The following is a 22,600-nucleotide window of genomic DNA, read 5'->3' as shown; positions in this document are numbered from 1 at the left end:
CTCTAGGAATCCTGCTGTAGCCCTCGGAGTTGGTCTGGACGGCAGGTACACTTCAGCGTTTCTCGGCGGAGGCTGGAGGCCCCACAGCGCTCGGACTGCAGCCCGCCTTGCCGACGCCTGGCCAGTCCCCGCCCGCGGTGCTTCCCGCCGGCCCAGGCTGCTCCCAGGCCGGCCCCGCCCGCTCCGTGGCGGCCCCGCCCCCCGGCACGGCCCCGCCCCCAGGCGGAGCCAGCGCCCTAGCGCTAACGGGAGAGGCAGCGGAACCTCAGCGCGGGAGGCGGCCACCAGGCGGGAGCCCTAGAGGTACCGGCGGGAGCGGGGGAGTGGAAGCACCGAGGTCGGGCCAGACAGGGGAAAAGGTGGCTTGGCGTGGGCCTGGGTGGTGTGCGTGTGGAAGGGGGGTCCTCGCCGCGTTCGCCGCCTGCACCCTCCCAACCTCCGTCTGGGCTCCAGCTCCAGTCCCGAATCAGTACGTCCAGTCCCCTGCCTCCGGCCGGCGGCCCCCACTCTGCTCTGCGTGATGGCCCGGCCCGTCCAGTGTGCCGGCGACTGGATGCGGCGGCCCCCGACTCCTCTGGGCGGCGCTGGCGACTGCCCCTGCTGCCGGCTGTGTGAGGGGCTCCCCCTGTTCTGGGGCTCCCCTTGTCTCGGGGCGGCCTCCTCCTCAGCCTTTGCGCACCGTCCCCCAGTCTCGGGCCTGGCCTGGGAGGAAACATCTGTCGCCCCCTTGGCAGCAGAAATGGGGTCGTGACCTCCAGATGTGCTGGGAAGCGTCCAGGGCCTCCTCCTGGGGCAGCCAGGCCTTCCGGATCTGTGGGGGCGGGGCCGGCCCCCTCCCCCCAAGTGACACAGGCTGCGAGGAATGTCCCGGCCTCAATGGACCCTGTGTGAAGCTGCCGGGTGGGGGGCAGAGCCCAAGAACACCCCCCAAGGCAAGGCTAGAGCCCAGCACTGGGCCAGAGCGAGAGGCACCCCATGGGCTGTGCACAGACACGTACACAGAGCTCAGCCCACGCGGAGCAGGGGCTTACACGGCTCCCCTCTCTCGTGTCCCCTCCCACTCCAACACACACTTCACAACCCAGGCCCAAGACCAGGGCCTGCATCATCACCACACATGGTCAGCTTCACACTCTTCAACCTCCTTTCAGGCTCCCAGTGGTGTTGGGAAAGGGCAGAAGGTTAACCCCATTTTAGAGATGAGGGAACAGAGACTCGGGGGTGAGGTCAGAGGTTGTCCTAGGAGAAACTAACGGAGGAGGCACCCCGAGCGTGGTGGCCTACCCCTGCTTTGTCTTAGAGCTTAAGCTGAAGGGTGGACAGAGCCCTGGCCCCCACCCCGGCCACACACAGTGTCACCGGAGGATGCCCAAAGCCCTACCAGCAGTCGCCTGTGTTCCTAGTGGAGGGTCCCACATCCCTGTCCTGCTTGCCCACACCAACCTGAGTTCACCTGGGGTGGCTTCCCTCACCTTCTCACACTACCCTTGGCCCCTGCCCCTGGCCTCGACACGTTTCCGCATTTAGCAGGTCCCTGGGACCTTGGGTATCTCAGTCTTACGTCCCGTGAGACCTCGAGCCTCAGCCCAACACCCCCCGCTCACCCCACACCTACACACACAGGGACGGGAGTGGGCAGGTACGGCGCTGTCTAGGCCCTGGAGATTGACAGAGCTAGGTTCAAATCCTTGCTGTAACATGGAATTACTTCAGGCAAGAGCATCCCCTTCTCTGGATCTGTTTGACCATCTGTCACATGGGGTTCAGACCTCCCTGTCAGCATCAGTGAGGCCAGGTAGGCAGCCGTCCCGTGGGTCCCAGTTCCAGCAAAGGGGTTCCGTCAGTGTGACTCCTTCCCCTGCCCCCAGGCATGGCCACAGTAGGCTGCAGAGAGTGAGCCTGGGCCTGTCCTTCGGGCCAGGGGGATGGGTCCCATGACTGAGCTGGTGTGACCCCAGCACCTTCCTCAGGATATGGTGCTGGGCAGGGGGCTGGGCTCAGAGTTGGGGCCACTTCCTGTACTGAAGGAAGTACTCTTGTCGTTTGTGTTGCCCTCCCAGTGCCCCCCGGGAACCTCTGTGTCCTTGAGGTATTGAGGCCATGAGGGCCAGGGCATCGAGACCCAGGTTCTGGGTGCTCGGCTCCTCCGGGACCCTGAAGGAAGTGGGAGGGGCAGGGAGGAAGGTCTCTGGGGACAGGACGTCCTCCCTTTGTCAAGTGGGTAAGACCCAGACATCAGTGGCCCCGTGGGTTTCCCGTCCCAGTGAAGACGAATCGTCTGTCTCGCTGGGCCAGGACTTGGTGGGGACCCTCATTCTGGGCCCAGGCCAGAGCCACGGTGTGTGCCATAGGAACTGACCGCCCCAGGGCTGCCCGGACTCCAAGACCCTCAGGGCCAAGGCCCAGACAGCCCGGCCCCTGGCCCTGCCCCTCACTTAGCTGGAGGAGGGGGCTGGAAACCTCAGCCTAGGGCAGACGAGGAAGTGGCCAGGAAAGCGGAAGAGGCTTTGATGGTCGCGGAGGGGGGCCGGAAGCCAACCCGCGTGGTGGAGGGCCAGGCTGGGGGCCCGGGTTCCTGTTTTCTCCCCAGGCCCCACTGAACAGCCCCCTCCTCCCTCAGGGCAGGAACTGGCCTGCCACCCGGGCACCAACCACCCGTGCCTGCCAATGCGACCCGGCCCCCGGAGAGCCGGGCCCACATCACGCCCATGTGGGCCGGTGGCGTGGGGAGCCCTCGGCGGGGCCCGGCCCCTGCGCCCACCGATGACCTCTTCGCTCGGAAGCTGCGCCAGCCGGCCCGGCCCCCGCTGACACCGCACACCTTCGAGCCAAGACCAGCCCGGGGCCCGCTCCTGCGCAGCGGCAGCGATGCCGGCGAGGCCCGGCCCCCCACACCGGCCAGCCCTCGCGCCCGGGCCCACAGCCACGAGGAGGCCAGCCGCCCTGCCGCGACCCCTACCCGGCTCTTCACTGACCCCCTGGCACTGCTGGGGCTCCCGGCCGAGGAGCCGGAGCCCGCCTTCCCGCCGGTGCCTGAGCCCCACTGGTTCGCCCACTATGACGTGCAGAGTCTGCTCTTTGACTGGGTTCCGAGGCCGCGGGGGACGGGCGGCCACGCAGAGGCTGGCTCTGGGACTCCGGCTTCCGCTGAGGACCTGTCCGCCAGCTCGGACCTGCTGCTCGAAGCGCCTGGCTTCGTGAGTGAGCTCGGGGGTGAGGGCGAGCTGGGCCTGGGTGGACCGGCGTCCCCACCCGTGCCCCCTGCACTGCCCAACGCGGCCGTGTCCATCCTGGAGGAGCCGCAGAACCGAACTTCGGCCTACAGCCTGGAGCACGCAGACCTGGGTGCTGGCTACTACCGCAAGTACTTCTACGGCAAAGGTAAGGGGAGGGCTGGGCAGCAGGCCCTGTCACCTGACCAGCACACGGTAGGGCTCAGGAGTTGTCATTTCCCTGTCAAGTTTCCGGCCGGCTGCGTGAAGGGTCAGGGTCTGCCTCTGGGGCCAAGGCTGCCCTGCAGGGCCTAGCTTTAACCACCTGAGGCCTTCTAACCACCTTTAACCAGCTTTAACCACCTGAGGCCTTCTGCCTCCATCGATTCATCCTACCCCTCCTACCCCTCCGGGCTGGGGAGAGAATTTCTATCAACACTTCTGTGAGGTGAAGAGTGAGGTGTGGAAACCTCTGCACCTGGGAACCTCGTTCTCGTCAGTTCCCAGAAGGGAGGGCCCCAGACGTCCTGCAGCAGAAGATGGGCGGATGTGGCTGGCGGGGCCCGGCAGGATCTAGGCCTGGAAGGGAGCGGGCATTGGCCCCCTGGGTCTGGGGCAGGGGTGAGGTGTGCCGAGCCGCCCAGGGGGCGGGGCAGAGGGCCAAACACGGATAGGGATTTGGCCTGGTAGAACGGAGGCGGGGCTGCGGAGGGAGTGGGCCTTAGTCTAGGGTCCCCCCACTAGGTGAGGGGATGGGGTGTAGGGGGGGGGTGGATTTAGTGATGGGCGTGGTCGAGCGGGGGTGGGACCCCCGGGGGGGTGTGGGGCCGGTCATCCACCGACTGGCCCTCCCCCGCACCCCCCTCCAGAACACCAGAACTTCTTCGGACTGGACGAGGTGCTGGGCCCGGTGGCAGTGAGCCTGCGGCGGGAGGAGAAGGAAGGCAGCGGAGGAGGCACTCTGCACAGCTACCGCGTCATCGTGCGGACCACACAGGTGGGCCGAGGTCATGGGACCCGAGCGCGCTTCGCCTCCTCGAAAGCCTGTATGGATTCTGAGCGCCCCCATGTCCCCTCCTCAGCTCCGGACCCTCCGCGGCACCATCTCGGAGGATGCGCTGCCGCCGGGGCCCCCGCGGGGTCTGTCCCCGAGGAAGCTTCTGGAGCACGTGGCGCCGCGGCTGAGCCCAACCTGCCTGCGCTTGGGCTCAGCCTCACCGAAGGTGCCCCGCACGCTGCTCACACTGGACGAGCAAGTGGTGAGTGGCCGGTGTCCCCGCGCAGCCCCTACAGCTAGACCTGGTCTGAACCCAGTCTGCTCAGCTCCCAGCCGCCTAGCCCTGACCCTGATCCTGGGCTGGACGGTGACCCCAAGAGAGCTGGCTTTTCAGAGGGGGCAGCACAGGTCATCCAGAGCCTTGCCTCTCAAAGTATAACCCGTAGACCAGCAGCATCCACGCCATCTGGGAGCTTGTCAGAAACGCAGACTTTTGGGCCCTGCCTGTCCCACCGCATCAGAGCCTGTACTTTCAGAAGATCGCAAGTTAATTGCCATGTACATTTCAGTTGAGAAACACTGATCTGACCACTTGTTCCCCTTCCTGCAAGTCCCTCTCCTTCCCTGTCACTTTGCCCTGCAAGGTGCTGCTTAGTCTCCTCTCAGTGTGGGGTGCTCACTCCTTCCTGGGACTGCCTGTTCCACTGTGGGACAGATCAAGCCAGTGGAAGTCCTTCCCGACCCTGTGCCGAAAGCTGCCCACTGGCTCCGATTCTCCTCCTCTGTGTCATTCGGTCTGTCAGCCATTCAACAAACATTTTCTCGCAACTTGATGCTGGGCCCCGGACTGGACACTTGGGGACATGTCCAGACCAGGTGCTGTCCTGGAGTAGCTCACAGCCAGTGGGGAGAGAGAGAGAGAGAGAGAGAGACCCACAGTTAATCGTGGAGCAGTGAAAGAGGAATATTGAAGGCTCCGCGGGGCGCCAAGGGTAGTCTTGACAGCCCTTCCTTGGCTTGGGGTTTAGTATCATGGTGGAAATGTAAGGGCTTGGCTCAGGAAGAACAGGTGTCTTCTAGACAGAAGAAACAACTTGTGTGAAGGCTTAGTGACTGAGGGCAGGTCACACTGGGGTCCTATAGGCAGTTCTGTGAGGCAGGAGTAGCACTTGGGGGGAAGGGGGATGGGGAAGGCTTGTATTCGGGAAGGCTTGCATTTGGTCCTGGGGGCACTGGGGAGCCATGGAAGGTATGAAAGGTAGAGCAGCCTTCAGGTGGCAGTGTGGAGGCCAGACTGGAGGGGCAGGGAGGCCAGGCCAGAGGCTGTTGTAGTCATCCAAGCCAGACCTGATGGTGATGATGGCAGAGGTGAAGAGGAGATGACAGTCCAGGGGTAGGTGGGTGGGATGGGAGCGGCACAGTGAGGGGGGTGAGGTGCCGAGTGGGCGGAAGGACACTTGGGCAGCCGGAGAAACGGGTCTGGAGCTCAGAAGGAAGGTCTGAGCTGGAGGCAGAGACTGGAGTCTCTTCCCGTGGAGACGGTTGCGACCGTCACCGAGGGCAGAGACCGCGGGCGGAGAAGAGGCCCAGGCCGGAGACAGTGGGGTCGTTAGGGTTTCAGGTGAAGTGAAGTTCCAGTTGTCCCAGGCGCCCACCACGGAGACAGCGTGCCAGGGTAAGGCACGCCCATGGCTGAAGGAGCCGCAGGGATTTGGAGCTGGGGTGGAAGCGGGGCTGCAGGAGTCAGGAGTGATGAAATTGAAGTGGGGACTGAGTGTAGACAAGCTTCTCGTGAAGAAAGGAGGCTGGAGCCCGAGGGGCCAGAGCACCTTGAGCTGTGCACGGTTAACCCCGGATGGAAAGGAGCCGGGAGCAGCGTGAGCGGAGGGGGTGCAGGGCTCAAGGCCTCCAGAGGCTGGGCTGGGGATGCCTGGGGTTCGAGGGAGGGGAGGACAGGCTAGCCTTGAGATAAGGAGGATGACAATGTGAACGTTCACAGAGATGGAGGGAGCGCACCGTGGGCCGGGTCCTTTCCACGAATCACCTCGTCTGTGGTCACATGAGAACCACCCCCCTCCTGGTGCCTTCCCACCTGTGACTTCCTCTACCCTCCTGAGCACTGGGTGGGGTGGGGGGAGGGGGCAGGACAGACCAAACCCACTTATAGGCAGAAACACAGAGGTGGCTTAGCGAGGGAGGTGCTCAGGGCCGCTCGCAGAGACAGCCCAGCCCCCAGCCCATTGCCCAAGACCCGGTGGGCGCAGGGCCCGAGAGACTGAGGCCTGGGCCCTCTGCCTGTGCTGCCCCGCAGCTGAGCTTCCAGCGCAAGGTGGGCATCCTGTACTGCCGCGCCGGCCAGGGCTCGGAGGAGGAGATGTACAACAACCAGGAGGCAGGACCGGCCTTCACGCAGTTCCTCACCCTGCTGGGCGACGTGGTGCGGCTCAAAGGCTTTGAGAGCTACAGGGCCCAGCTGGACACCAAAAGTGAGGCCCCGGGGCTGGGAGTGGGGGCGGACCGGTGCTGAGGGGCAGGCGGCCTTGGTGAGAGCCCCCTGGCTTGTCACCGCTCCCCCTGTAGTGTCCTGGGTCTGAGGCCCGGGTTGAAGAGTTCTTTGGGCAGGTTGAGGACGTGGGTCAGGGGCCACACTGGCCAGGCAAGCCACGGGCTGGAAGGAAGGACTAGGACGGTCCCCCAAGGCCCTGATGCCCTACTGCCTGAGCTGGAGCCACGCGGGCTGGCAGGCACCGCTCCCTCCGTCAAACACACACGTTCCCCCAGCCCTGCTTCCTCGGGAATGCCCCCGCCTCCCGGGTTGGAAGGGCCCCAGGGCCGCTTTCGGAGCACCTCTGGCCTCCTTCCACTCAGCTGTTCCACGCATGCTGGTTCCTGGGCCAAATCTGTCCTCTCCTGGGACACCCACCTCCGCCCCCCTCAGAGCAGGCCACTCCTCACTGAGGTCCTCTTCTATCTCCGCACGCCCACGCCGAGCCTAGGCTGGAGGCTGGAGCCTGTGGGGGACGGGGCAGGGAGCAGCCACAGGCGAAGCCATGACTTCGTGACCTGGTGGCGCGAGGGGTGGTCCGCCTGCTGGTTGGGGGGCACAGGAGCTCGAGACCGCAAGCAGGGATGCCAAGTTCGAGCCGATCCCTCTTGCTCTCCCCCCGTGTCCCCGAACCCCTGGCCACAGCGGATTCCACAGGCACACACTCCCTGTATACCACGTACCAGGACCACGAGATCATGTTCCACGTGTCCACGATGCTGCCTTACACCCCCAATAACCAGCAGCAGGTGTGAAGAGCTATGGCGGGGCTGGGGGATGGCCACGGGCTTCTGGGGAACCATGGAGGGGGGTCGCGTGGGCGGTGGCATTCGAACCTTGACCCGAGATCTCTCGAGGCCCAAACAACCCTCCCCAAAGACAATCACCCCAGACCTTCCCCAGGGGCAGGTGGGGGAGCCCCTGGTGCCCAGCCTCCGCCCTGCCAGAATTAGGAGGGACTTGGGCAGACGGGTCCGGGTTACATCTCCTGCCATCTAACTCCCAGCTCCTTCGGAAACGCCACATTGGCAACGACATCGTGACCATCGTGTTCCAGGAACCTGGCAGCAAGCCCTTCTGCCCCGCCACCATCCGCTCGCACTTTCAGCACATCTTCCTGGTGGTGCGGGCTCACGCACCCTGCACGCCACACACCTCCTACAGGTGGGTGCCTGGGTGGTCCCAGTTCTGCCACCGCCACGGACCCTCCCAGTGGCCCCTAACTACCGCCTCCCTCCCCTCAGGGTGGCCGTGAGCCGCACCCAGGACACCCCTGCCTTTGGGCCGTCTCTGCCCCAGGGCGGAGGCCCCTTCCCGGCCAACGCCGACTTCCGCGCCTTCCTGCTGGCCAAGGCGCTCAATGGCGAGCAGGCAGCAGGCCACGCACGCCAGTTCCACGCCATGGCCACGCGCACGCGTCAGCAGTACCTGCAGGACTTGGCCACCAACGAGGTGACCACTACGTCGCTGGACTCGGCCTCGCGCTTTGGCCTGCCCTCCCTGGGCGGGAGGCGAAGGGCGCCCCCTCGGGGCCCGGGCTCCGAGCTGCAGGCGGCGGGGGCGCTGGTGTGGGCCGTGCGCGCGGCGCCCGGAGCGCGGGGCGCCGCGGGGGCCGAGGCCCGTGGTCCCGACGACGCCGAGGTGCCCTGCCTGCTGGGCATCTCCGCTGAGACGCTGGTGCTGGTGGCGCCGCGCGACGGCCGCGTGGTCTTCAACTGCGCCTGTCGCGACGTGCTGGCCTGGACCTTCTCCGAGCAGCGGCTCGACCTGTACCACGGCCGCGGGGAGGCGATCACGCTGCGGTTCGACGGGCCCCCCGGCCATGCCGTAGGCGAGGTGGTGGCGCGTCTGCAGGTGAGGCCCGGGAGTAAGGCAACTCGCCGCCGGGTCCCTCCCCACCTCGGGGGGCGGAGCGGGCTGTGGAACCCCTCGCTCCCGCCGCCGCCTCTCCCGCGAAAGGGGAAATTGGGGGTTGGGGGCAAACCCTACCCTGGCGCTTGGCAGAGCTGGAACAGGGGCGGGGGGGGGGGGGCGGGGAGGTCGTCGGGCAGGTGACTTCCGGTCTCTGAGCCTCAGGTCCTCATCTGCCGGGGTGTAGGGGTGCGGGGGTGTGGGGTAGGCGGTCTGGGACCTGGACTGGAGCTGGCGCAGTGCCCGCCCTGCTCACGCCCCGCCACGCCCCAGCTGGTGAGCCGAGGCTGCGAGACCCTCGAGCTGGCGCTGCCCCGCGAAGGCCAAGGCCGCCTGGGCTTCGAGGTGGACGCCGAGGGATTCATCACGCACGTGGAGCGCTTCACGTTCGCGGAGACAACGGGGCTGAGGCCAGGGGCGCGCCTGCTGCGCGTGTGCGGCCAGCCGCTGCCCAGGCTGGGCCCGGAGGCCGCTGCCCAGCTGCTGCGCTCGGCGCCCAAGGTCTGCGTCACCGTCCTGCCCCCCGACGAGAGCGGCCGGCCCCGCAGGTCAGGGCCTGGATGCGGGGAGGTGGGAGGACCTGGCAGCTGGCCACCGCGGAGCCTGTGCCTCCCGGGTCGCCATTAGCATTCTCCCAAGAATACCCGTGGGGAGGGCTCTCCTCCAGCGAATCCCACGTTTCTTAATCTCTCTGAGTCGCAGGTGCAGAGTGAAGCCAAGATCCAATAGCAGCCCCATCTTTTAAAAAGTATCACCCACAGACGCATACATGCAACCGGCCGCTTACCGGCTTAAGCCAGGATATGCAAACTTTTCCCCCAAAGGGCCAGACAGTAAATATTTAGGTTTTCTGGGCCACCTGGTCTCTGCTACAGCTACTCAACTGTGCTGTAGCACAAAAGCATCCGTAGAGGACACATGAACGAATTCGTTTCCTTTGTTCCACTAAACCTTTATTTGTGGACACTGAGATTTGAATTTTATTGATTTTCGTGTGTCATGAAATGTTCTTCTGATTTCTGCCAACTGTTTAAAAATGTAAAAACCACTCTTGGCTCACAGGAGTAGGAAAACAGGCACATCTGCTAAAACAGAAAAAAAAAAAAAAAAAAAAAAAAAAAAAAAAAAAAAAGGCGCAGGCTGGATTTGGCTCCCAGGCAGGAGGTTTTAGATCTCTACCCCGGGTTACTTAAATCCTCACAGCGGGCTGTCAATTGGAACAGTTTACCCATTTCGCAGACGGAGAAACGGGTGTTCAGAGTGATTTGCCCAGGATACACAGGGGCAGCGCTGGGTGGAAAAAATGGCCAGTAGTCAGGCAAACAGTTTTCGTTGTCGTTAGGGTGTTTGGAGAGCTCTCCTCCTGGAAGTGAGCCTCGGGCACAGCCGGGAGTGGGGCTGGAGATGCGGGACACCGGGGACAGGGTGTTCCTGCCTGACGCCGCCCGTTCTCCCGCCAGGAGCTTTTCGGAGCTGTACACGCTGTCTCTGCAGGAGCCCAGCCGGCGGGGGGCCCCAGAGCCCGTGCAGGATGAGGCCCCCGGGGCGGCGACCCTGCAGCCCACCACGCAGCAGTTGCTACAAGCGTGCCTGCTGGAGGGTGGCAGTTCCACGGGGCCTGGGGATCTGGCTGAAGAGAGGACCGAGTTCCTGCACAGTCAGGACTCACCGTCACCCCGCAGGTGCTCCCTCTCGGCCCTCCCTCTTGTCCAGCCCAGTGAAGTTGGACAGCCGCGGTCTGTGAGAGCGGGGGCCCTGGGGTGCTTCTCTCGCTGAACTGTCTCTGCTCTCCCCAGCTCCCTGTCAGACGAGGCCCCGGTCCTTCCTAACACCACCCCGGACCTCCTCCTGGCCGCCACGGCCAAGCCGTCAGCACCCAGTGCTGGCCGGGAGACACCACCCACCCGGGTGAGCAAAAACAAGACTCGAGCCCAAAGGGCGGTGGTGGGCACAGTGGGGAGTGTGGACGTCACTGCATCCGTACCCATTAATACCCCTCAGGATGGGCCAGGCAGCCCCAGTGGTTGTGAGGACAGGGGCGACCCGGCCCCAGAGCTGAGGGCCTCCTTCCTGCCACGAACCTTGTCTCTGAGGAACTCCATCAGCAAAAGTGAGTCTGGAGCAAGGTGTGGGTCATGGGTGGGGTCGGGCAGAAGAGGGGCTGGCTTGAGCTCTCCCTGGGCTGAGCCCACCTCCCTGTGCCCACAGTCATGTCAGAGGCGGGCAGCGAGACCCTGGAAGATGAGTGGCAGTCCATCTCAGAGATCGCCTCCACCTGCAACACCATCCTGGAGTCACTGTCCCGGGAGGGTGAGGCCACCAGGGCGCCGGGGGTAGGAGCCAGGATGGGGTGGGGATCTTTCCCCCTTTATCCTCCTGCCCAGATGGTCCCTCTGTCCCCACAGGACAGCCCATCCCAGAGAGCGGGGATGCCAAGGGAACTCCGAAGTCTGATGCTGAGTAAGCCTCCCTGTGCGGATCTAGCCCCTTCACTGTACCTGCGTGGCCTCCATACGTGCCCGTCCGCTAGAGTTAAGCGTTGTCCTGGGCAGGGCTCCGCGCTCACACCCACAGAAGTCTGAGAACACAGGGGTTGGGCCCATCTCATTTAAGCAGGCTGGGAGCCAGCCGGAGGTGCTGACACCTACCCTGGTCCCATGAACCTGTCCCCCACGTCCTCAGGCCAGAACCTGGGAACCTGTCGGAGAAGGTCTCTCGCCTGGAGTCCATGCTCAGGAAGCTGCAGGAAGATCTGCAGAAGGTGACGACGGGGCGGATTGGGGGCCGGCGGGGAATTACAGGGCCGCCCTGGGAAAGGAGGCGCTGCTCTGACACCTGCCTCCCACCGGTCCCAGGAGAAGGCAGACAAGGCGGCCCTGGAGGAGGAGGTGCGGAGCCTGCGTCACAACAACCGGAGGCTGCAGGCCGAATCAGAGAGTGCAGCCACGCGCCTGCTCCTGGCCTCCAAGCAGCTGGGCTCACCTACTGCCGACCTGGACTGAGCTGTCTGGGCCAGCCTCAGCCTGGCTGTGGACCTGCTTGGAACTGCTCAGGTCCTTCAGGGTACCTGGGTCACAACGGGCCCGGGGCCCTCCTCAGGAACTCTCCCTGCGCACAGAGGCACGTCTTAGCACTGCCCCCACTCCCCAGTCCATTATTTGGTGGTGAAGTTGCCCCTACCCCCCATCCCTGTTTGTAAATATTCTGTGGAGAAGAGGGGACTTTGGGGAGTAAAGAAGCCACTACTATTTGTGTCTGTGTGGGTGTTCGTGACACGACGGGGGGGGGGGGGGGGGGGGGCGGGGGGGGGGTTGGGGGCAAATCGGTTTTGACCCCAGAGGCTCGTGCCAAGTTCCCAGGACCAGTTAGAAGGACAGGCCTTGGGGACATTGGCTCAGGCCTAGGTCAGCACTCGCTGAGGGGTTCTCTGAGGCTAGGCCACCCCTTGGTTTCTCTCCCACAAACATTTATTTGTTCTGGTGGGAAGCAGATGGCCACGCCCCACACTTACTCTGCTTTATATGGGAGCCAGGCCCAGCCAGGCCCTTGCCCTGGAACCAAACCTGAGGGAGTGAGACCAGGGGCAGAGGGACAGAGGTGGGCCTGCAGGTGTGGGGGAGGAGCTTAGGGGTCAAGGAGAGAGGCTGATTATGCCCCGATGGAAAGTCCTTTTCCAGGCCCTGCCCTCCAGTGAAGGCCCCACTTCTCCTCTCTGTAGTCACCGAGCCCCCAAGACTGGAGCTCCCTCGACCCCTGGCAGGTGACTGCAAGACACTGGGAAGGCCAAGGGAGAGGCGTGGCCCGGGTAGGGGGACCAGGGCTCATTCGGTTCGTTGCCCTCGGGCCTCAGGCTGGGGCCACCGTACGCAGCTACGCCGTCTGCTTCCTCCGGTCAAGAGCCTTCTCACCTCCCTCCTCCGGCTCGCCCGGGCCCCGCCTCCGGGGCCGGGGCCGGGGTTCCACCGAACCCGGCCTCCCTGGGCGATGGGGCCGCGGGTTCGCAGGGGTCCTGACCTGGCGACCACACTCGGGTTCCGCCCCGTACGCGGACGCGCAGCTTGGCCTGGTCCCTGAGTGGCCCACCCTGCTTCGGGCCCCGCCCCTGGCTCCGCCCGCTGGGCTAGAGGCTGGAACGCAAGCTTGGCTCTGCAGACGCTTTCCGATACCCCATTTTGCCGCTCTCTGGCGTCTTCCTCGCCGGCAGGCAGTCCGCCACCGGAGTCTGCAGCCAGGGCCTACTGTCGTTCCCAGGGTACACGCTAGTTTTTGCAGCAAGCGCCACTAGTAACCCGCATACCTCTACCTTCACCCTCCCGCAGACGTGCAGAGCACAGAACTTACATGCCATCCGACTCAGGACTGGGATTTCCCCGAAGCGCATTACAGGGCCGCCCCTCGCGGAATGCCGCCTGTGCGCGTGCGCACTTGAGAAGGCGGGGTCTTGCGGGCCCGAGCCTTCGCGAACACTGCCTTACTGCGCCTGCGTCGGGTCAAGCCGGAAGTACGTGCAGCTCCAGGCCTCTGGGCTGTGGCCTGGCTTTTGTTTAGGCTCTCGGGGCTGCAGATTTAAGATTTCTTTGGTCCTCGCAGAACAGGATGTCAAAGCATAGACCTTTACCTAGCACCTCCCTTCCCCAACAGATGCGAACTCTCCCTCAACCACCCAAGAGATGAAATCCAAACCTCTCGGTCCAGCGTCCTTCATGTTTTTTTATAGCCTGGCCCCATCCAACTTTTCCAACATTGTCTCTTTTACCCGGCTCACCTTCCAACGCTGGCTGGACCCTTTGCAAGACTGACCCTCCTCTGATCAAAGACCTGAAGCTGATTGCCCCTATGGCCTCTGTGAAGCTCTTCCTGAAACTACTCCATCCCCACAGCCACTGGGCCCTGCTGAGCTCTCACTGTGCTGGGACACCACCCCTATCAGCTGCTTGCTTTCATCCACGGGCATTTCATTCCAAGGACATCCTCGGACTGCAGGCTTCTAGATGACAGTGTAACTATTCATCCAACTCTGTATTGCTAATGTCCAGCCTGACATGACCAGCAAAGAGTGTGCTGTTTGCTGAAAGAAGGGGAATCTCTGGCCAGCTTGGCAACAAATTTATTAGTTCAGAATAGAAAGAGCAAGAGTCCAACTGCTTTGATTTCTTCAGTAAAAACTGAGCCTCTTGATTGGAGAGCTGCCAGCCTGCCCTCCCCCCTACTCTCCAAACAACTAGCCCTACTATTAAGGCACTTGAGGAAAGGGGGAACAGAGAGGTCTCAGACCGAACCTCCCAGGATCCCGGACAGGGCCAGTGTTGTCCCACCAGTTCCCTTACAGCCACAGCTGAGCAAGGAGAGCTGGCAGAGACCTCCGCAGGGCCAGAAGGCCAGGCCCTCAAATGCTGGTGTTAGTTCAAGGACAACGTGCCAGCACCACAGAGGGGCTGGTAACAGGCATTATTTTGGCACAAGATGTGAATGAATCCATCATGTGAAGACACTTGGTGATAAGGCTTTGTGGCCTCAAAGGCCATAGCTCCAGCCTGTCCCTCTCTCTAGGAGAGTATTAGAAGCTGGAAGGTAGGGATGGGGGCCCCCAGAATTCCCTGTAAAGAGAAGGGAGCGGAACATCAGGATAGGGGAAGAGTTTGAGTCCTCCCTGCTCCCCGCTTTCCAGAGAAGTTAATGCTTCTGCTTAAGCACCTCCAAAAAGAGAGAGAGATAGACACTGCCAGTAAAAGAATAAAATGCAGCCCCCGGAAGACATCACCCAAAGAAGTTGGGGGCAGTTGGAGCACACCCCCCTCCCCGAATCCATAAGTGCTTGCTTTGGGAGGGCTTCAATCCCCTGCAACCCAGTACCCCAGGCAGGGTAAGTGTCACCCCCTTAGGAGCTGATCTGACTCAGAAGAGCTGAGAAGTCCATGTCGGCAATGGAAGAGAAGTCTTCATCCCCTGAGAGGAGGCCGTTGGGAAGCCCAGAGGCCCCCAGGGGAGCGGGAGCTGGGTCAGGGGGCCTCTGGGATCCCGTCACCAGGCGAGTTATTGCCTCAGGGTATTCCATCAGCATGGGCTCAGCTGGGTGGGGGGCCACAGATACACCCTGGTTCAGCAGCTGCTGAAACTCAGAGTTGTCGACGGATGCCAGGTCTGTGAACACTGCTGGGTCGGCGCTGTTGCCGAGCAGGGCCCCCAGGTCTTCATCGGCGTCAAACTGCAGGTGCAGCAGGGCCTCCGTCAGCGTCCCTTCCCCAGCCTGGGTGGTCTTGGGAGCAGGCGGGACCACAGCCTGAGCAAGGCCTGGGGCTAAGATTGGGGCAGGGGCCGGGGCTGGGGCCGGGGCAGGGGCGGGGACAGGGGCAGGGGCCGGGACAGAGGCAGGGGCCGGGGCCAGGATTGGGGCAGGGGCTGGTGCCAAGGCAGGGGTCTGGCTTGGGATCTGCCCGGAAGGGAAGACCATGGGGGAGAACTCCTCGAAGTTGATGGTGCTGAGGGATGGCGTAAAGGGATAGGGCTGGGGAGCTGGGAGAGAGAGACAGAGTCGGGTCAGACAAGGCTGCAGAGACCCACCCTGTCACCTGTGCCCCAGCCCCTGTCAGTAGTGCTTAGGATCAGTCCCTAGGAGGAGGTCCCTCCCTAGAAGGTCATGGCTAGCACCCTCACTCCTTCTTCCTCAGTCTGACCTGTTCGGTTCCATCCCCACGTCCTCCTGTGGAGCCCTCCAGCCCGCAAAGCTCTCCCAGCCTTTTAGAGGAAGGGATGCTGTCAGAGATCAGCTGGTAAAACCCAAGCCACAGACCATGAGCCCAGTGAGCGCCCGGCGAGTCAAAGCCTGAAGCAGGGCACTTGGTCGCTCTTTTGTGAGCTACATACCAGCATGCACATTCTGCTGGAGGAGATTTTGCTTCCCTAATTCAACTGAGAGCTGAGGGTGAAGACTGCATTTTTGAACGGTCTCCTGCGGCATCCAGTATGGGGTTTAGCTGACATAGTGGTTCTCAGACCACAACGTGCATTAATTCATGAGCTGGTTCTAGGGCCACGCTTCCAGAGCCTCTGGATTGCACAGGTCAGTGATGGGGCCGAGGAATGTGCATCTTCACTACCCCCCCCCCCCCAAATGACTCTGATGTGGGTAACTAGACCTTAAGCCCTGTGAGCCCCACAGACAGTAAGCTTCAGACACCCGCTGGTAAAGCTGACCCCCTCCAGCCCAGAGCCACAGGCTGAATAGAGTTGAGCCCACAGTTCTGGTGGGGCAACAGGAAATTCTTACCTGGCTTGGGGACGGCAGCTGAGCTTCGGGAAGGCACAGCAATGCGCCGGGGTGGAGGCCGGGGGTCGGTGGGTCCTGTGGGGCAAGGCTGGGTCAGTTCCTAGCCCCCAGGGTCTCCCCTCCCCTATCCACCACCTTCTAATTCTCTGCACTGCCCCTCTCACCATTGAAAGGACTCTTTTTCATGATGCTCTTGAAGGTCTCGTATGTCCTTTTGCGTTTCTCCTCAATCCGGTGACGATCATCTAGAAAAGTAATGGGGAGAAGTGGGTCTTGCTCTTCTCAGCTGGATCCCCAGAGCCTTCAAAGGACCCGCAGGAGGAAGAGGACGAGACCACCTTTCCGTAAGACCCTTTCTCCAAACATTGCCTGCCAATGAGAAGGGCCTCATGACACTGACACGCAATTCTGAGAGTCCCACAGCTTTCTGAGAAGGCCTTGGTCACTGAATCTGACCACCCCCCTCAAAGGCCACGTGGGTGCCTCCAAGTAGGGGTCATGCTCTGAGGGGACAGGAGCCCTCGTGAAGCCGTCTCCAGCTTTTTCTCTTACCTGCACTGCCCACGTCCTAGCTCACCTCCAGCCTTGATCCAGGCCTGGCCATGATCTTTGCACTCTGGGGCAGCATAATAGGCTTGCTAAAGACCAACAAGGACTTGTATTCTTATCTTTGATGGTTTGCTAGTTCAGTCTGGAGCCTCCAGGACTGCCTTTCTAAGTACTGGAGCACATGGATAACTCCAACACCATCAGTACTCAACACCATCAGTCCAAAGCCAGCCGCATCATCTCACCTCAAAAACCTGGTTCTTCCTTCTCCAGTGGCCCCTCACCACCTGTCTGCCCTGTCACCCCAACTAGAAACCTTGGAATCATCCTCAGCATCTTCCTTTCTCTCACTCTCCACCATCTACTAACATGACACACGTTTACCAACACCCACCACGTGCAGGCTCCATTCTAGTCACTGGGGGTATGGCTGTAAGCAGACAAAGGCTCCTGCTCCCCCCAAAGTGGACATCCTCATGACAGGGGGACAGGGACACAACCACATACAAGTGACAGGAGCTCTAAGGAAGAGACACAGGCTGATGTAACAGAACCGGAAGTGAGGTTGGGGAGTCGAGCTTAGAGGTGGCCATGGAAACACCAGTGTGGGCCCATCATGTGGAGATCCAAGCACTCCAAGCAGAGGCAACAGCTGGAGCACAGGTCCCGAGGAGGGACTCCGCTTGGTGTGTGTCGGACAGAAGGGCTTGGGGGCGGAGGGCACCCAAGGGAGACAGCGGTGGAGGAGACTGTCTTCCTCTGCCATTGGCTCTGCAAGGTTCACACCACGTCTTCTCCTGGACCGGACTACGGCATCTTCCACAAGAGCCTCCCTGCCTGGAGTCTCTCCCTCTCGGATCCTCTATACATTCCTGCCAGAGTGAGCTTCCAGATCCACCTTCCAGATCCAGGACAGTGAGCGTGTCCCTTCCTTCTTAAACCTTTGGTGGCTCCCCACTGTCTTTAGGATGAAATCTTGGATGAATGCCTTGAGTCTGACACTCGAGGCCCTCCTGCCAGCACCTGTTCAGTGCCCGCCGACAGCTCCCACAAGGCTGCCCCCAAATGCGATGGGCACCCTCCAACGCCCTTGCGCCTCCAGGTGTCTGTCCACCTACCTGGAGAATGTGCTTCTGGGGCCTTCTCCACCTTAAAACACTCCTGCCCCATGCAGCCATCTCCAGCTCTTTGCACGCACCTCCCTCTGTTTCACAGCTCTTTCTGTCACTTAAGAATCTGTCCTGCATGTTTGTCTTTCTCATGAGGCTGAGCTTCTGGAGAGCAGGGAACACATCTCATTCGTCTTTGTGTTCACAATACCTGGCACGGGCCCTGACACCACGTGGGTGTCAATAACTATTTGTGGAATGAACCGATGGCTATTTCGGGGGTTGCTTTCCAAACTCTATCAGGCTGCTCCTGGGACAGAAAACACTCTCAGGCTCGACGACGGGCTTGGGACCGAAGATCATTCTGGCTGTTCCTAATGTGGTCAGATGCCCGAAAGCCTTGACCAAATCATGGCTACGTGGGAGTGACGAGACACATCGCCTGGCAATAGGACCCTAGAGCCAGATGGCCTGAGTTTAAATACTAACTCTGCCGCTCACTATCTATGTGACCTCAGGCAACTTAGATGCCATCTTCTACCTCAAAAAGCTCACGAGGGAACAAAATCAGGTAATTCACTGATACGCTTGGAATAGGAGCAAACATGTAAGGACTCAGCCAATCTCAGGGATCCTTACTACTAACTGAGGCAAGAAAGAGAATCTGATTCCTGTATAAATCCCTGCCCTGACTCCAGTTCTTGACCCACTACTACAGCCCCAGACGTCTAGCCCTAGCCTCACGTCTGCTGGCTGGAGACGACAGTCCTGCTGCTTCCCTCCCCAGCTGTGTACCTGTGTCTGGCAAGTACTGAAATTCCATGGGCTCGCTGAGCTCCCGATCTGAAGGCCGCCGCAGCTGCATGGAGACACGCACGGGGGCCTGCAGGCTGGGGTCGGCATAGGGAGGTGTCCGGAACACAATGGCCACTTGTCGGTGTACGTCAGCTTGAGAAAAGGAGCCTCGGGCCTCCCAGCCTGGTCCCGTGAAATACACTTCAATGTCCTCTGCGGGAGATGGGGAGCAATGTGGGTCACCGTGCTCGACTCATACGGCTCGCTGCCCGCCCCCCCACAATCGCTGAGACTTGTTTCCCAAGATACATCACTCTGCTGCCCCCGAGGCATTAGGGGGAGTGTTTAAAGCCAGTCTCCTGACACTCACCATCTCCGCTCAGCATTGCCCCTCACCTCCTGTTCCAGAGTCCAGCCCTCTTCCTGGTGTGTACCTTTCTGCACCTTGTCACACAGCAGGAAGATCTCATCCCCCCCGAGGCAGCTCCCAGAGTTTCGGTTCACTCGGCAGATCTTGAGCTCCGCGGTGTTGGGGGCACCTGAGGGCGTGGGAATAAGGAGGGAAGCCCTGAACCGTCGCAGGTCTCCGGGGCTGGCCTGCAGGGGATGCAACATCCCTGTCCATCCCAGAGTCAAGGCTGTTCAGAGCTTGCGGACCACACCTCCGCAGCCAGGGCTGCACCGTCCCCAGAACCCCTCAGCCCAACGTATTCAGCAACTGTTTATCTACTATGTGCCCAGCACTGTTCCACGCACAGAAAACACAACAAAACTTAATCATCTCTGCCCTCGTGGAGCTTATAGTCTGGGGGAACCAATCTGGTCACATACCCTCTTTTTCCATCAGACCCAAGTACCCTTCAAGACCCAGTTTGCTTGGTAACAGACCCTTCCCTCCTGACCTCCACTTCATCCTGGTTTTCTGTCCTTGGGGCTCCAGGGCCCTTTTATTCCCACTCATCCTGCTGATTACTTGATTAAAGGCTGCAACGGATCAACATTGGCCCAAATCATCTGTGAACTTCCTATGAGATTTCATCATTGAATTACTACTCTGGTAACATCTTCTTGTTCCTGGGAGTTCATTTCCCGGAGTCGTTAGTACCGTTCCGGGCACACTATCCTCCCATCATGTAGTGGAAATGCCTGTCTCGCATGGACTCCCTGCCAGCCTAGAAGCGACACCTCACAGGCAGCTCCGGGTCTTCTTTGCCCTGTCCCCCCAGCCAGCACAGAGCGGGACACAGAAGAGGTGACAAATCCACAAGATGCCTGAACCAAGCGAGAGCTCCTCTCGCAGGCCATACCCAGCCAACCCCCTTCCTCCTCACAGGCCCATCCCCCTCTCCCTTCCACGGCTAGCCCGGCCACTCACGGTTGTCAAAGATGGGATGCGAGAGGACAGGTGGCAAGCGGAGGGGCCTGCCTGCCGGGTCCCGCACTGTCACCTGGAAGCAGAGCCGCACCGCATTCAGGTCGTAGTCCCCACGCTGTTCTTCTATGGGAACTGCCACAAAAGCACATGGTCAGGAGATTGGGAGGCATGGCAGGGAATGAGGGGGGGCAGGGAGCTCTGGGCCAGGAGGGTTAGCTGAGGGTGTGTCAAACAGTAGGAGTCCTAAAGCAGGAGAGAGACAAGGTTCTAGACCCATCACTGACCTGTATGACCCTCACGGGACCCTGGATGTCATGTCCCCTCACTGGCTCCCAGTTTCCCCAATGGAAAAATGGGAGTGTGTACTGAATGGGCAGCAAGATTCCGTCTGCACTATGACTGTTGGCCAGTGAGGGAGAGGTGCAGGGAAGGTGGCTTCAGAGGGGCGACAGAGGGTGGGGGTGCTTCAAGCAGGCCCAGGCTTTCGCCCCCTCACCTTGGAAGGGATTGTTGTTGGTCTGGATACGTTGACTGATGGCCTGCTCCAGGTCCCGCTTCTTTACACACTGGATCCCCAGGTTCTGGAAGCTGAGTCCCCCACCAGGCATCAGTCCCACGGTCTCTGCCCAGGCTGCCCCCCTCCCCCCACTCACGAGATCACCTCTGTGCTTCACCCCCTCGAATGGCTTCCTCCTGTGCTGCAAAGAAACCCCACTCCTTACTGTGGCTGAAAAGCACCTGTGCCCTGCGACCCGGCCCTGGCCACGGTCCCTGCGGGCTCCCTGCCCTCAGCCATGGTGGCTTCTTGTCTGTTCTCCAAACACGCCAAACTCACCCCCCCACTTTGAGGCCTTTGCATGTGTTCACTCTGCTTGGAATGTTCTTTCCATGCTTCTTTGCTCTTTCTCACTATTCAAGCCTTAAGTGAGAGGCCTTTCCTGACCTCCTGACTCTCCTACCTCCCTCCCCTCCACCAGCAGATTATTCTTCCAACCTAACACTGTTTTATTTTCATCTGTGAAGTTATCTCAGGTGTTGAGGTGACTGGGGATCCAGCCCTAGCCCACAGAGCTCTTATCTACTTGACAGGGGAGGTGCACAAACAGGTAACTCCAAGACCAAGGGAATCTGCTTGTAGAGCTGGGAGTGAGGCATTTGGCCCCTTGTCCAGACAGTAACAGCTACACAACTGCCTTGCCTCTTGTCCCCCCACCCCCACACCCTGCTGGTCAGGAGCTCACCTGTGGATGCAGCGGTCTGGGCAGAGCTCAGCCTCATAGAAGCCATCCCGGCAGTCTTTTCCCACCAGCTCATGGGGGTGAGGCCGATGAGGAGGGTCCTTGGTGACCAATGAGATGCGAACTGTCCCTGGCCCGGTGTAGCCATTGATCTGTTCAAAGTACAGAGAACATCTAGAAACTCAGGAATTCCAGACCCAACTCCCAGACACTGCACCGGGGCCCGGAAGCAAGCCTACCACCGTTCGTTCCCGCAAACCCTCTCTGTGCCCCCCACCCCACCGCTAACAGCCATGCTGACCTTGATGGTGGGGTGGGTCTTGGTGGTATCCGTGCTCCTCTCGCCGGGGATACTGCCCGCGGAGCGACCCTCGCACTTGTAGCGGAAGCGCATGCCCCGCTGCTTGGGCTGCTCGATGATCTCCACATAAGGGCCAGAGGCCTGGGCCGGCTCTGCGGCGGGGACACGGACCAGCCCCGGTCAGGCGGCTGCCCTCCATGCCCCTAACCCTGGGGAGCTCCTCCCCAGTCACTGGGAAAGGCTGGTCCACTTACCAGTCGGGAAGATGAGGGGAAACAGGTCTGAAAGGGGAGGGAGACGAGGGTCAGCACAAGCCCACTTCCCATCCTTACCAGGGAGGGCCTGCTTCCCCACGGAGAGGAGATGGAGCCAGGCTCCCTCCCTCCGAAGGAGACTTTGTCAAGGCCTGTTCCCTGGGACCTGCGGGTGAAACTAAGGAGAAGGGGTAAAGAAGGCAGAAGCACCTGCTTCGCGAGGGAACCCTGGGTATAGCGTCCTCTCTTTACGGAGGGAAATGGAGTCGGGGCCTTTCCTACTTCCAGAAGGAAAACTAAGGGAGGGCACTTCCCACACCTCATCCTGAGAGGAAACGGAGTCAGACACAGTCTCTCCCCTGACAAGGAAACCAAGTCGGAACTGCCCCCACGGCCCCGGGGTGAAACTGAGTCAAAGCTCACAGCCACCCCTCCCCCCTCCCCCGCCGGAGGATACTGAGTCAAGTCTCCGCCACCTAAAGGGGAAACTGAGTCAGACCCCTCCATGCCCGCCCCGCCCCGCGCCACCATCCGGCCGGCCGCTCCCTGCGCAGCGCCCGTCGGCGCAGGAAGGGGCGGAAGGCGGCGCGGGGGGCTCCCGTCGCCGTCCCGGAGACCCCGACGCGGCCACCCCGCGGGGTCAGAGGGTGCCCTCACCGTCCATGGCCAGGGTCCCGGGGGCGGGGCCGGGGTCGCAGCTGGGCCCGCAGCGCGCGCTACAGCCAAGCCATTCGCCAGAGGCGGAAATGCGCCGCGCGCGCCCGCCGCCGCGTCACTGCCGGGAATCCGGCCGCGCCTGCGCGCTGCGCCGCTCAGCCGCCGTCGCCGCCGCCGCGGCCGCCGCCACCCGCGCGGGGCCAGGCGCGCGCCGCGCTCAAGTCTGAGAGGCCGCGCGCGCCGCCGCCGCCGCCGCCGCCGCCGCTGGAGTCTGGGAACCAGAGCGCGCCGCTCCGGGGACCAAGAGGCTGCTCGTCCCGACGCCACTCCCGAGGCTGGCGGGGCTGCTGGGCTGCCTCCCGGGTCCAGGCCCCGCCTGGAGGGCGGGCC

The 22,600-nt window shown here is 61.8% G+C and overlaps 2 protein-coding genes across 5 annotated transcripts; one reads left to right on the top strand and one right to left on the bottom strand.

Annotated features, from left to right (window-relative positions):
* The first annotated feature begins 206 nt into the window (after positions 1–206).
* SIPA1 (signal-induced proliferation-associated 1) lies at positions 207–11,913 on the top strand. Of its 4 annotated transcripts, none has more exons than XM_047878005.1 (16): positions 207–303; positions 2,621–3,381; positions 4,082–4,209; positions 4,295–4,471; positions 6,521–6,695; positions 7,400–7,503; positions 7,761–7,918; positions 7,999–8,608; positions 8,939–9,213; positions 10,126–10,347; positions 10,462–10,573; positions 10,667–10,775; positions 10,874–10,975; positions 11,071–11,125; positions 11,348–11,426; positions 11,521–11,913. In XM_047878005.1, exons 2-16 carry the CDS (start codon positions 2,709–2,711, stop codon positions 11,665–11,667), a joined length of 3,126 nt encoding a protein of 1,041 aa, XP_047733961.1. In that variant the 5' UTR covers positions 207–303; positions 2,621–2,708; the 3' UTR covers positions 11,668–11,913. The 4 variants fall into 4 exon arrangements, with proteins under 4 accessions (XP_047733961.1, XP_047733959.1, XP_047733958.1 ...); XM_047878004.1 differs by having other exon boundaries at positions 208–303; positions 11,050–11,125; XM_047878003.1 differs by having other exon boundaries at positions 10,462–10,775.
* Positions 11,914–13,756: 1,843 nt separating this feature from the next.
* RELA (RELA proto-oncogene, NF-kB subunit) lies at positions 13,757–22,351 on the bottom strand. The gene is made up of 11 exons (XM_047878073.1): positions 22,211–22,351; positions 21,554–21,580; positions 21,300–21,451; positions 21,002–21,150; positions 20,257–20,348; positions 19,761–19,892; positions 18,820–18,924; positions 18,386–18,598; positions 16,097–16,177; positions 15,933–16,007; positions 13,757–15,178 (listed from the first exon to the last, which is right to left on the bottom strand). Exons 1-11 carry the CDS (start codon positions 22,215–22,217, stop codon positions 14,544–14,546), a joined length of 1,668 nt encoding a protein of 555 aa, XP_047734029.1. The 5' UTR covers positions 22,218–22,351; the 3' UTR covers positions 13,757–14,543.
* Between the last annotated feature and the right edge of the window lie 249 nt (positions 22,352–22,600).

This window comes from Prionailurus viverrinus, chromosome D1 (assembly GCF_022837055.1).
Source record: "Prionailurus viverrinus isolate Anna chromosome D1, UM_Priviv_1.0, whole genome shotgun sequence".
In the NCBI taxonomy this organism is placed as follows: domain Eukaryota; kingdom Metazoa; phylum Chordata; class Mammalia; order Carnivora; family Felidae; genus Prionailurus; species Prionailurus viverrinus.
The sequence above is the reverse complement of the archived record's forward strand: the minus strand, read 5'-3'. Positions and strand labels throughout refer to the sequence as shown.